Source organism: Cotesia glomerata, linkage group LG1, assembly GCF_020080835.1.
Source record: "Cotesia glomerata isolate CgM1 linkage group LG1, MPM_Cglom_v2.3, whole genome shotgun sequence".
NCBI classification, from domain to species: Eukaryota; Metazoa; Arthropoda; class Insecta; order Hymenoptera; family Braconidae; genus Cotesia; species Cotesia glomerata.
In genome coordinates, this window is record NC_058158.1 from 6,978,030 (window position 1) to 6,991,977 (window position 13,948).

The following is a 13,948-nucleotide window of genomic DNA, read 5'->3' on the forward strand; positions in this document are numbered from 1 at the left end:
CAAATAAATCTAAGTAAAAATGAAAATATAAATAAAATCCAGACACCTTTACGTAAAGGACAAGCGTGTCGAACGACTTTCCCGCCCACGATTCCAGGTATTTGTATATATCTAGGCATATAATTCTCGGCAATAGAAACAGGTGAATATGTACACACCGCATACAAACAATTATTCAAGTATTTAGCTTACGGCTAAAATGTATGAGCGCAATAATAAAACATTTAGAATAAACATTGCAATAAATTAAAAAACACGCTGCTGAGATAGCGAAAATGCTTTATGGAAATTATTTGCTAGTGCTGCTGAAAGTCCAAAACTAAAAAATGAAAAAGTCAATCAACAAATATATAACATTGCGCTGAGATTGTAATAAGAGATAAGGACAATTGGATTTTGATATTATATTGAAATTATTATATGTGAAGCTGTGTTACATTGAGTATTAATATTTGCGAGTACGAGTTAAGTGTTGAAGTATTTAAAATGGATTTTAACAAGATACGAGAGTTATTTGACATGAGAATGTAATAACCGTGTGAGCTTACATTACTTTCTTTAGGAGATATGAATATATACGTACGGATTATAAGCTTAAAGAAAGTGTTGGTATGGGTTGTGTTGGTCGGTTTGTAAAGTAAGCAACGTCCTATCCGTTATCGACAGTTAATTAGCGTTCCATCTATTTCTCAGTTATTAAACATTAATTGGTCTGGCCTGAGAGTGTGTTTGTTTATAAATAGATCTAGCTTAGGTATAGAACGTACATTATTAGAGATGGGGCTTATTATATGGGATGTCCTCATTCTGGTGGCCTACAACATTAAACTCGCGAATAATCCGAGTGCCCGCGATCTCTGATCGGTATTATATGAATAGGAGTAGAGGCGAAAGGTCGGAAAAGCGATCACGCCAGGAGATTCAGAACGTAACTGGTAACTAGTGTTGTTATTTTTTTGATAATAAACTCTGGATTAATTATTGGATTTTATTACTTTGGATGTGTGAAGATCAGAATAAAGTCTTGTATTATGTTGGATCAGAGAGAAGTTATTATTCGAGATTCTAAATATAATTAGTGTTGAGGATTAGCGTGTTGGAAAATATCTTTAACGTCTGTCTTTCAGAAGCAAGTCAATGTCCAATTTTTTTTAGAGATCTTGATCCACTGATTGACTTATTAACCTACGAAAGTTTGTTATAAAATTTTTAGCTAATTGAGAAGTTTTATTTTATTTTAATTGCCTACCATTATTCAATTAAAATAGTTTTTCTTTTTATGACATTGAAGTCAATAGACACTTGACTACTTTTTTTTTTAATATAAAACTGACAAAAAATTTTTTTTGAATAGTTTGATCGTAAATTACTAACTTTAAAATTTTTTAATTATGATTAATTTGTTTAAAAAATAATGTTAGTTGTCTATTAATTCCAGCACCATTTTTTTCTAACGTTATATTGCAGTAAAAAAAAATTGTTTATGTATAATTAATAATTTTTTTATTGAACAAGTAAATAATAAAAGCAAAAAACAATCTCAGATTGAAAAAAAAAAATTGGTAACTGTAGATTCTCAATTATTATTTACAAATGTTCTAAACAGATTCAAAAAAATTAATAATTAAAACAAAAATACAAGTTGAATAACTGTAATTGTTGAAAAAACATTTAAATGGTTTAATTATTTTTTAATAGATTTTAAATAAGCTTTGTACAGAAATTGGCTGCGGCATGAATATTTTTCTTGCTGGAGAACAAATATCAAATCCTTTGTGCAGACTCTCTTGATTCTAGGCCTCATTACCCTACGAGTCAAAGCAGAAACCGTATTATCTTCAAGCCTTGGCTTCTTTCTCATAGGACCTAACGCTTGCAGCGCTGCCAAATTAGTATCACGAGTCAGCCTTTCTTCCATTTCAGCTTTTTGAATTGCCTTGGCTTGCTCCTTCAGCTTAGCAAGCTCTTCATTCTTCGATCTACTCTTGCTTGCTTTAAGAATTGCCTGGCGTTCCTCAGCTTCTCGTTTATCGCTCTGAGCTTTATCAACTTCCTCAAGGAATCTCAGCTGAGCTCTAACATCCTGCGTCGGTTCATACTGTGGATCAGTTCTGTTTAAATCTACGCGATGTTCAGCTACGACTCCCATTTTCTCCACCAAATCCTTGAGCCTTTGTTCGGTTGCATGAGACACCAAAGCAAGAACATCTTTGTTATATGCTTCAATTTCATGCTTATGTAGAATTTTATTAATTTTTTCTTTCAAGACTGACGAGATTAAAAACAACTTATCTTCACAGGATCGAATTTCTTCACCAATTTTTTCATGCGAACTAATTTCTGATTCTTTCTCTATATCAACAACTCCCAGTTCCATAATATCTGTGAGCTTAGCCACATTAGTCTCTGGAGACACTTCTTTTTTATCATCTTTTGCCAATGGTGAAATTGTTAAATTTTTTTTATTAACTGGTTGGACATTGTCAATTTTAATTCCATGATTTAAAGGTCTTTGAACAGTTGAGCTTGTTGAAACTGGTAATTTTTTGATATTTCCATAAGACATAATTGGCAGTGATGGTCCACTTGCATTAGAAATTGATGACAATAATGGTACAGTCATATTAGAAATTTTAGGCAATGATAATCCGTGAACATTAGAAACTACTGTTGATAAGTTTTGAGAAGTCTTCAAGCTAGTGACTGCTGGTGATTTTTGAATAATTCTCTTACCACTTACTGGAGTAAAAACTGGTTTTAATTTATCAAGAGAGTTAACTGCTTGAATTTGAGCTTTAGCAGGAGTAAGCAAAGTTTGACTATTTCTCACTTGAGTAGTACCAGCCATAACCGTTAATGAAACCATTCTAGTAGCTGCAGACATAGTTTTATTGACTACTGGTACATTAACAGTCGACGAAGGTCTTAACGCAGGCACAGTAACAGAAGACTTTAAAATTTTCTGAGATTGTGATCCATTGACAGGAACCAGTATTGATCTTCCACCAGATTTTCTAATGAAACTCTGATTATTGGTAGCCGTCTTCGGATGAAGTGAAGAAAAGACATTCACTGGTGGAGCTCTGATACCCTCAAGAGTCAACTCCCCTAAGTACAGCGCTCTTCTGAGAAACAGGATGTTTAGATTGAGAAAATTAACCAGTCCTGGCTGACTTTCTGCGTTTAGAATCACTACAAGGTTGGAACAAAAATCTTCGGCTCCTATTTTTTTGTCGACGAAACTTTAAATTAAATTTTTCAATCGTTTTTTACCATCAGCAGCGATAGTCTTCATAGTCTTAACCAACAAGTAGTGGAAAAATTTATGCAGCTTCGGTAGACCAATTTTCTCTTTATCTGATTGAGTTGAAGCTGCTGGGCTTGTAGATACAACTGAATTTGCTGATACTGTTTTCATTGTAGATGGAGCAGTCGTATTAACAATCACTGAAGGGACTGACGCGGTTATACGAGAAGTCACTGAAGTTTGTGATGATACAACAGGCCTTTGGTTTAAATTTAATGTTCCCGAACTTGATGTTAGATGATAAGATATAGCAATTGGTGCGACAGTTGTCGAAGAAGTAGTAACTTTAGGAGCAATCGGCATGGGACGAAAATTTGTATCCCCGCTATTTAATGTAGAACCGATTTTAACCAGCTGAAAGTCATTATTGGTTTTTAAAAATATGCTACCCTGTGCTCCTGGCAGTAAACCCTGAATATTGTTCATCGATAGGTTCTCTCCTGGTTTTAGACCAATTACTTTTATAGGCACTGGCTTATTATTATTATTATTATTATTATTATTATTATTATTAATATTATTAGAGGTATTATTAATAACAATATTGTTTTGACTATTATTATTTACAATATTACTACCATCGTTGTTGTTACTATCAAAAACTTCTTGCTTTATTAAAACTTGACGGGTTATAAGATTTGGGAGACTTGACTGAGTATTGATAAGTTGACTAGCTGATTGTTCGTTACAACTATCAAAAATTTCTTGTTTTATTGGAACTTGGCTCGCCATTGCGTTAAGAAAACTTGACTGAGGACTGAAAATTTGATGAACCAATTGTTGGTTATTAGAAACAGTAATTGGAATGCTGGTATTACCACTTGTGAATTGCATCAACCGCTGACATTGATTGTTTATATCGTGTGGTCCAAAATTTGTGTTAGACATTGTAGTTACAGTCGAAATGATATTGCTTGGATGATAAGAATAGATTTGAGGTATCACTGGTAGACACGGCAACACAATTATCTACAGACTGCAAGTACAACTATCAATAAAAATAAATCACACGGGCACTCAGTTTTTAATTTGAATAACACTTGTAAATTTTTTATAATTAAAATTGTATGGACTAATTTATTAAATTTTATTTAATAATTATTTTGATAATAATTTATTATTAAATTAATAATTATTATTTTAATAATAATTTTATTTAAAATAACACATGTGATTGTAAATGTTGGCAAATATTTTTAGGTTAAGTTCGCACAACCGTTCTGTTACTCGGATTTGTCGAAATGAGCAAGCGAGAGTACTGTGGAGTTGAACAGACTACGAAAATTAGTCACATCCAGTGCAGCCAGATTGCGGGATTTTTTACTACTACCCAAGCACTAAACGCACGGTAAAAATCCCGCGATCTGGCAGCAGTGGTCACATCCCTACCATCTCGTAGAAGTTAGGACAGTTAGAAGTTATTTATAATTCTGACTAGTATTTTCTTTATTAAAATAAATTGAATTTTCTATCAGTCCTTCACTTCCATTTGGAAGAATTGCTCGCCGTATGATCGTTTCCTTGTCGTCTGAAAATAACATATGTATAATCTTAAACAATTGTTTTATTTTTTATGTTATACTACAATTTGTAACTACTAACATAAAAGCGGATAAAAATAATAATTTTCGTCCAAGTGAAGATTTTCATAATCTTTTACGCATGGATGGTCCTGATAATCATCGCATGGCATTTCACAAATCCCACATGTAAAGTGAACACGTAATTTCTATATTAAAACAAAAAGTTGAAATAAAAAAGATTTAAAGAATTTTTTCTTTCTCTTACTTGATTAATTTTTTTTTCATCAAAACATATATATTACTTATTTAAAAAATAATGAAGTCTTTCATGTATTATTCTACTGATACGTTTTTATGTTTTTATATTTATTTATAATTTTAAAATTTACCTCAAAGCTCATGGTAAATATTTTAAACAATCACTGTAGTTCTTGATATAATAATTTATAGTTTAAAACAAATCTTTGCCTGCGACTTTTCAATATTTATTATTTATTATTTTTATTTTTACTGATATTTATCAAAACACATAGTAACAACTGGTAACAACTGATTGCTTTGAAAATATCGATTACTATCGATACACGGAGAAAAAAATTTTGCTATAGGAACTCTATAGTAGTTAGTTAGTTGTAAAAGGTTCCAGTAGGTTAACGTTTTCTTATGGTAACAATACCGTTTGGCTCCTGCAACTCTACATCGTAGAGCTTTGAGAGCTAAACGTTATTTACCTCTCACAACTCTACAGGATCGTTCTGAGCAGGGGCTGCTCACTCTGGGCCCCCACCATGCCCAATTTTGTCTCCGGAGGAAAAGAGAGTTGCAACTGTAGAAAATGAAATTTCACCATTATTGATTCCTCAAATGTGGCAGCACTGACAATAATAATAATAATATCCGAAAGATGAACCGGAAAAACATTATCCGCCATTCTTGTAGCCACAATTACTGCGATCATATGCGTTAATTTTGGTTATCTCGAATTTTTGTGATTAGAAGCGTTTATTCTTGATTAATGATAATTAATCAGCAATATATAAAATCTAATAACTATTTACGCCTATTTCTCTAATTCAACATTTATTTTTTCTAAGCCTTTTTGCTTATATTCTTTATTTAAGTTTTATAACCTCTAACTTTTGTGATTGTTTACTTTACTTTGGTTTAAATTATTGCTATTAAAATGGTTCTGAGACTATAACAAATTTTTGGCAGTCTGATTAATAATTTTTTTTACGATTTAGCATTGATAATTTAATAAATAAATGCGACAGAACGAATTTATATTGCCAACGATAATTGTATATGACAAATAAGAATAGTATTATAATAGAAATAAAATAATAATAGAACTTATATTACAAATAAAAATTATTTGTAAAATAAAAATATGGTCGTCACAAAATTATCTTATTTTCTTGATTATATTAATAAATATTGGACATAAAATCACTACCGTATATGCACAAGAAAAGATAAATAAACGAAAACAAATTTTATTTTGTGTTAAATGGGGTCTTTTGAATGTATTCCGATAACTTATTACTTATCACAATATATTCAACTAATAAATTTAATTAACAGTCACTGCAAATGAACCTTGAAAAACCATAATTACAAAACCGTTCTAACGAAATTCAATTTAACAAAAAAAAACCTATTTCCTTAAATAAATAAACTGAAAACTTAATTGTCCTCATATATTTTTAATAATATGGATGAGTAACAAAATAATTATGTTTGTCATTTTAGAAGGTTATGAAATATGTCAGCGCACTCCACTACTGCACAACGTAGGGCGCTCCCAACTATACCGTTTGGCTCTGAGAACAATCCCGTAGAGCTATGAGAGCTCAACAACATTGAGTTATCAGAACTAAATAACATTATGTTACTGTAACTCTACAACGAATAGTAAACTGTGTATAGTTGTGGTAACTCTACAGTTAGGTTATCAGAACGAAATTTTTTTTTCCGTGTAGCATTGTTGGAGTTACGTTGGCGCTAATATAACCCGGAAAAAAAGCTAAATTAAATTTAGCTTTTTCGCTACATTTTTTCTAGATGGCGCACATGTCAAAATCTCGTCACGTGACCATATTTGACGCTGATTTCCAGCATGAAAAAGCAACTAAAGCTCAAATAAAAGTTTTCTTTGAATTTTATAATTCTAAAGAATTAAATCGTAATCCGGTGTCATTTGCTATAATCTCTTATTATTTAAATACGAAGATGTAACCTTGAAAATTTTTATTTCTTAAGAAAATAAAGTATTTAACTGCTTGGCCTAAAAACCTTTTAGGGGATGTAAAAACAATTTTATTGGTACACTGATAGAAGGATTTATTTATATCAAAAAATATTTGTTAATAGTTAACAAATCATTTATTAGAAACCACTTTTTAATATTAAACAAATAGTTCTTAGTATTTAAAATGATTTGTTTGTATTTAATAAATCTGATATTCATTTATTAAATATTAATAAATCTTTTTAAATACTAAGAAATATTTATTGAGGACTAAAAAGTGGTCTCTAATAAATGATTTGTTAAAAATTAACAAATATTTTTACACAGTAAAAAAATTTTCGTCAAATTTAACACAAATATTTGTGTTACTGTCTGTTTTTACACAAACTAATGTTAATTTAACAATTTAGTGGGTTAAATCAACACATGAGAATGTAAAATTCTACACACTGGAGTGTAATATTCTGCACAAAAATTTTTACACTTTACACAATGACGAAAAATGTTTTACTGTGTAACTATAAACAAATCCTTCTATCAGTGTATAGCGCGCAATTTAAATTTCTAGTTCACTTATAATATTAATAATTAATTTTTGCTCTCAAATGAAAGAATCGATCTAATATGAAGAAAATTAAACAAGTATTAAAAAAAGCAATAAATTTGGTAATGATTATCCCGTGGTTTATTTCTACTGCAATTTAGGTAGTCACAAATCGTAGTGTATATCTATCGCACGAGTACAATTGACGCGTGAATAATGACTATAGATACTCGATATGCCAAAACCCATATTGTCGATAGTCTCTCGTATCCCCAACATAACAAACTAAACCGTTACCGATTGAATGGGCGCATTATACCTCTACTCGGGCAAAGTAATCAGAAAATCCAGTGAATCTGCTAATAAATCTTCCCGACATGTATATTTTATGCCACGCTGAATGTCGATCGCTAAACGCTGAATTCAGTAAAGTCCATTATAATTTTATCACCCGTTCACTATTCAATTATCAGAGATAAAATGGAATTCAGTGAAAATACAATCAATTAATAGCATAAATTTTAATAATTTTTCAAGCACCATTACAGTCATAAATAATTAATAATTACACTGAAATGTACAGATAGAATGTAAGCACAAGCAAGTATAATTTATTATTATAAAGCAGTGGATGAGACGAGAAAATATTAGTAAAGTATTTAGTTGTAATTAATGTGTCAACGATGAGTATAATAAATAAGGTACAACTGACGGTTAAAACTTTGGATGCAAATGAATGGACGTCGAGAGTAAACAAAACATTTCTTCCGGTTCCAGTGAGTCGTGACTGAGCGTGGAAAGTCGAATAGATCTTCTAGCTTCAGCTTTCGGGCCATACTATATCTAACCAGAAAATAAAAGATGTAAAAACCAAGTCGTCTCTGGTTGTTTTATTTGAATCTCCATCTATACCAGGCACATGCACTCAACTATAGGTATAATAATCCAACCACTACCACCATTATCCAGTACCTACAGTTCGTGACACGGGTATTCATTCCGGAAGCCAATGGCGTCGGGGGTTACAACGTACGAGATTAATTGCAAGCATTACCGGGATTTATCGCAGAGTTACTACATCCTGGCCCATTCAAAAGACTGTCCGAGAAAACAAATTATTTCTCTGCATGAGAATTTCCGATTGATGATTCGTTTGATCTTTAGTCTGTCCAAAAGTATCTGAACCTTCCTTTGTCCAATATTTGTCTGTCTATTTATTCAGTTATTTGTATCACTGCTGGATAAGAGAAGAGCTTAGATTTTACATGTTGCATAAACTGAAAGCTCTCGAGATGCGAGAGACGAGTAGAGAGAAAACATGCTGATAGATAATAAACGGTTAATGCGTCCATTAGTTAGGTGAGAAAACTATTAGCTTGATGCATCGAGCTCCTCAATCATCATCACCGTTTATTCAATAATTTAAGGTATTGATTACGTATTTTTATCCATCATCATTATTATTATACATTATACATATGTGTGGACGTAAAAGGTAGTTTTCGAGAAAACCACTGTTAGCACGAGGACGACCCGGATAAAAAATAATTTAATTAGGTATTTGGAAAACTATTTTTTCCGATGGGTCAAGGGAAAGTTACTTTCTAGTTTTTTTTTTTTTATTGGATATTTATTGTTTTGATTGATCGCTGGAAGCTTTACTTGGGAATTAAAGATTAAGAAAGATTTTGGAGGCGATGAGTTGATGTTTAGAATTGAGAGTGCAGATCATTGATTCATTTATTATTTAATAAACGGTAAATCTAAGAAAGCGATAAATTTGAGTCATGTGAAATTTGTTTTGTAGTAAAGCTGCATGGTGACTCCGGATTTGAGCAGATCATAAAGAACCCACCAGACGGATCTCCAGAGACTCATTTACAAAAAGGCGCCCCAGTGTCTCGACATTGTATACTCTTTTCTTATTGCAGCTAAAACTTGAAGAAGTTATTTTTTGGGCAATATCTTTAACTACTGTTTGGTTTCGAACGATTATTATTATGAACAGAAGAATGTTTTTGTTAAATAAATTGAGTTAATTAAAAAAATTGATTTTTTGTCATTAATTATTCTTTTTCTAAAACCCTAACAGGTTACATTAAATAAAAAAAAAATTTTTAATTTATTAAATTCAAGACGAACTTTTACTTGCAGGTCTAACAAGGCAGAAAATAAATAAAGAAAAACGACCTTGACCACTAATTAACTCATTAAAGTTTAAAGACACCATAAAACTATTTATATAATGATAAACGACAGGTAAACACAAAAAATAAAAGTGTCTCGTGGATTTAACAGTATAAAAAAAATTTATGAAATGTTTCTCCCTCGAAAAAAATAAATAAAAGAAAAATAAAAAAAAGATAGGAATTAGATTAGCTCGTTCGACGTCTAGCAGTGTCTCTCCAGCTGTACTAAGAATTGTGGGAAAATGATTCCACCGGAAACTTGTTCGGAAGCAGCGTACCGTGGATCGGCCTTCCTCATCACATCCTTATCCTTATTCTTATTACTATTACAGCTCAACTGCTCCTTATTCTCATTACAACTTCTATCCGGCTTGGACGGCATTTTAACAGGTGTATACGTACACACTTATGAATATTTTCGCCGCTAACTACATAACTACATGGTATGTGCCGAAAACTCACATGATCCACATTCACAAATAACTTACGCAAATTAAACGACGCGACGCTTTATGCATGTACTCAACCCACACAAACACACACATCTTAAAAAATCTCTACTCCCTTATTTATTTTTTCCACACTCCCTACTCTCATAAATATAAAAACTCATAAAAAATTTAAAAAGATCCCAATCATGCGGAAGACGAACGATTATTAAGTTAAACTTTTAAAAAATAATTATTCCACTTGACACACTTTCTGAAAAATCGACAGAATTTTAATTGAAAGGCCGATAAAGAGATGTATTATATATATGCTACAAGTACTTGAGAATATATATTACACCTGCGTGTGAAGTGTAATAGAAGTAATATTCTTCTCCGTCTATACTGTGCTGTATACTCATATGTAATTAAACTGCACAAGTATATAAACCCGATGAGAAAATATTTAAAGAAGAAAATAACTTATTCATTCCGCGCAAGTTGTAAGACACTTTATTGTTCTCTAGACAGAAATAATTATATATTAATGATAAAGATAAAGATATTGTATAAACACTGTTTAGTAATATTGTTTAATTAATGTGTAAAGTAGGTGTAAGATATCGACAGCAAAAAAATATTATATTATATTTGAGAATTTCTGCACGCGGTGTCGATTCTTAGAAGAAGAATATTAAATTAGCATACATGTTTAAAATATTAGCACGTTTTGACATTTTTTATTTAAGCAAAATTTCGGAGACTAATGTTAATAACGGTTTCAAATTAACGCGGTTATTCTTTGAAGTTAATGTCGTTTTATCTTCGATACTTAGTAGACAATTGGTTGGTAGGAAGGATCGGAAGATTATATGAATAATAAACTTAGATTAATCGAGACAGTGGGTGATTGGAGGCTTATACTTACTAGGATTATTAATACTTGTATGAATAACTTATCGAGAAGCTGAATATCGATGTGTGGTGAGTGTATAGAAAGTAAATTAACAAATCTTCAGAATTGAAATGAGGGAATAGAATAAACCGCTTTTAAAAATGAATGAGAAGGAAAAGAAATAAAGTAAAGGTATTAGAGGACGGATGATGAGTAGAGTAGTAAGATAATGAAGAAGATGAAAGAGATGACTTTGAAGAGGTGGATCTTTTAGCCTGGTAGACCTTGAACCGACTACTCGTGGTTCTTTTCTCTTTTATTTATTTTTATTCGCTAATACAAGTTGCGTGCGTATGAGTGAGCTTAGATAGTGTTGGCAGAAAGAAGGAGGCGAGATCCTGCCCGATGGGGGAAAGGGCACTTCATTGAGTAGAGGCTCTGTACGCGGTGTTAGTCATGGACTCTGCTGGATACGATAAAACTTTTTGCGGTGATTAGTCTCGGTAAATTCACGAGCAGAATTATTACAACCGTTACCATTTCGCGTCTTCATTATTATACACAAACGGATTTTTAGATGCTTGGATGTGCAATATATTTAAAAGGGAAGGAAGAGATAGAAGATAGGGATCGGGCTCGAAAAATATTTCCATGATTCATTGCTTGGGAATTTTTCCCCCAAGGACACCGAGCGTCTGGAAAAATTTAAGCAAATAATTTGTAATAAATTCTGACAGCTTATACTTCTGTTGCTCGTCAATGTCTTAAGGGTTATGGGGCATAGGCATGGGGTATGTGCTCACCAAATTGATTGCTAGTTACTCTGACTGGTCAAGGATAAAATCCAAGATGTTACTATGTAGCTGCAATAGTCAATAATTTACAACGTATCTCTTTTAATTTATTGGCATCTCCATTTTTTGCAGACTTGGGAATGTATAAATTGTTTTAAAAATTTTATTAAGATGCTTTCACATTCTTGTGGGGCTAGAAAAATTTTACGGTAGCTTCAATTATTTTTTGGGATGTAATATTTAATTTGTGCGTCATTTTTAATTCACTTTAAAGCTCTGTAAATATTACTTTTCAGTAAAATTTATTATTCGTATTGATAGAATATTTTAATTATAATATTTATGACAATTCAAATCACTCATGTTTGTCAATAACTGTAAATTCAAATTTTAATATAATTTTAGCAAATTTGTATAAAGAAAATCTTCAATACAATAAATAAAATAATAAATATTTTAACCCCAATAAATTAATTTTAATTTTAAAATGATTAAAAAAATTGTAACAAAAATTTATCGATAAATTATATAATTTAAAAAGAAAATTTTTAAAGCCTGCCTTACGTTTATAATTGCAGTAATACCCACAGTCACCCTATTTTCGATCGAAAACTGATAGTTTAATTTAAGATAAAAATAATAATAATAATTTTTTAAAAAGGTATAGTTTAAAAGTGATAGGATTAAATATGCAGATGCTGAATTTGATAATGAAATATCTTTGACACGACATCTTAGCCGTACTACTGTAATGGTATATTTTCCTGGTGTAACTGGCTCCAGCAGGAGCAGGAGTAAGAGCAGGAGTATACGGTGACACGATATACATAGTAGAGAAAAGAAGAGAAGAGAAGAGAATGAACAAACGAACGAGATGCATTTGCTTCATCTAAGTAAAGGTAAAGAGTTAAAAGACAACATTTTAACCCGACGTATGGCAGTTGTAGTGGCTTGACTCTTAAGCCCATGTCGTGACGTTCGCCTAGGCTAACCACCAGTGTGATAGTATAACATAGGTCACGCCTATATGTACTGCCGCGGGATAATGTCGAACGACCGTAAATTTATGGCGAGAATTTAACGATACGATAACGTGGGAGTCGCGTAACCGTATAGTAAGACGACGACCAACTGACTCGTCCGATAGCTTTAAAACTTTCCCCTGTACTGTCTGCTCACTACACCCAGCCGCTCGTTTTCGTAGTATCTACACATTATTATATTACGATAAACCCAAACTAACTTTATATACATATCCATGTAACATATTTTATCTCGGGTGTGGATTCCTCACCAGTCACCGATATATGTATATACATTGTACAAGCATTTCGATCTTACGCAACTTTTGTATCACTATATAAATACAAATACATTACACATTACACACTATAAATTATTAATAAACGACGGAGATTATTCATATATAATAATCCGAGTTAAATAACACGTACCTTAATAAATAAGATTTCACTTTTTTACTTATACTACTTATATACTGATAATTTATCAATTGCTCGATTTTTCGGCAGAGGACGATTAAAGTAATTTTTTTTCTGAATATGTTCTTATTTACCTCTAAGTAGTTTCAAATTTTATTTAAATTATCTGCTCGTTAAAAAATTAAATTAATTTAAAAGAAAATTAATCATTTTTATCTGCATGATTAATTATTTTTTTAAATTACTAATAATAATGAAGGTAGTTTTCAATGAAAAATAGAATTGAAATTATTTTTGTCAATCATTAATTATTTTTGCTCCTATAAAAATTTTACTTGACCTAAGACTATTTTGATCTTCATTAATTTTCTTGATTTAAATGAACCTCTTATTCTGAATAATTTTTATTTTTTAATAAAGTAAATCAAATTTAATTAAAAAAATAAAGTCGTTGGTGGGTAATTAAAGATTAATTCAAAAGATTGAATTATACTAAAAATAAAAAACAAAATATATAATTTGCGAGTAATGAAGAAGAGGTCAAATGAAAAGTGAATGCCCGACATTTCTCAGAG

General features: G+C 31.2%; 1 protein-coding gene across 1 annotated transcript; it reads right to left on the reverse strand.

The window, feature by feature from the left end:
* Window positions 1-1,629: 1,629 nt before the first annotated feature.
* On the reverse strand, window positions 1,630-4,195 carry LOC123273791 (transcription initiation factor TFIID subunit 4-like). The gene is made up of 3 exons (XM_044741266.1): window positions 3,875-4,195; window positions 3,309-3,781; window positions 1,630-3,242 (listed from the first exon to the last, which is right to left on the reverse strand). The coding sequence occupies exons 1-3, from the start codon at window positions 4,193-4,195 to the stop codon at window positions 1,685-1,687; spliced, it is 2,352 nt and encodes a 783-aa protein (XP_044597201.1). The 3' UTR covers window positions 1,630-1,684.
* Between the last annotated feature and the right edge of the window lie 9,753 nt (window positions 4,196-13,948).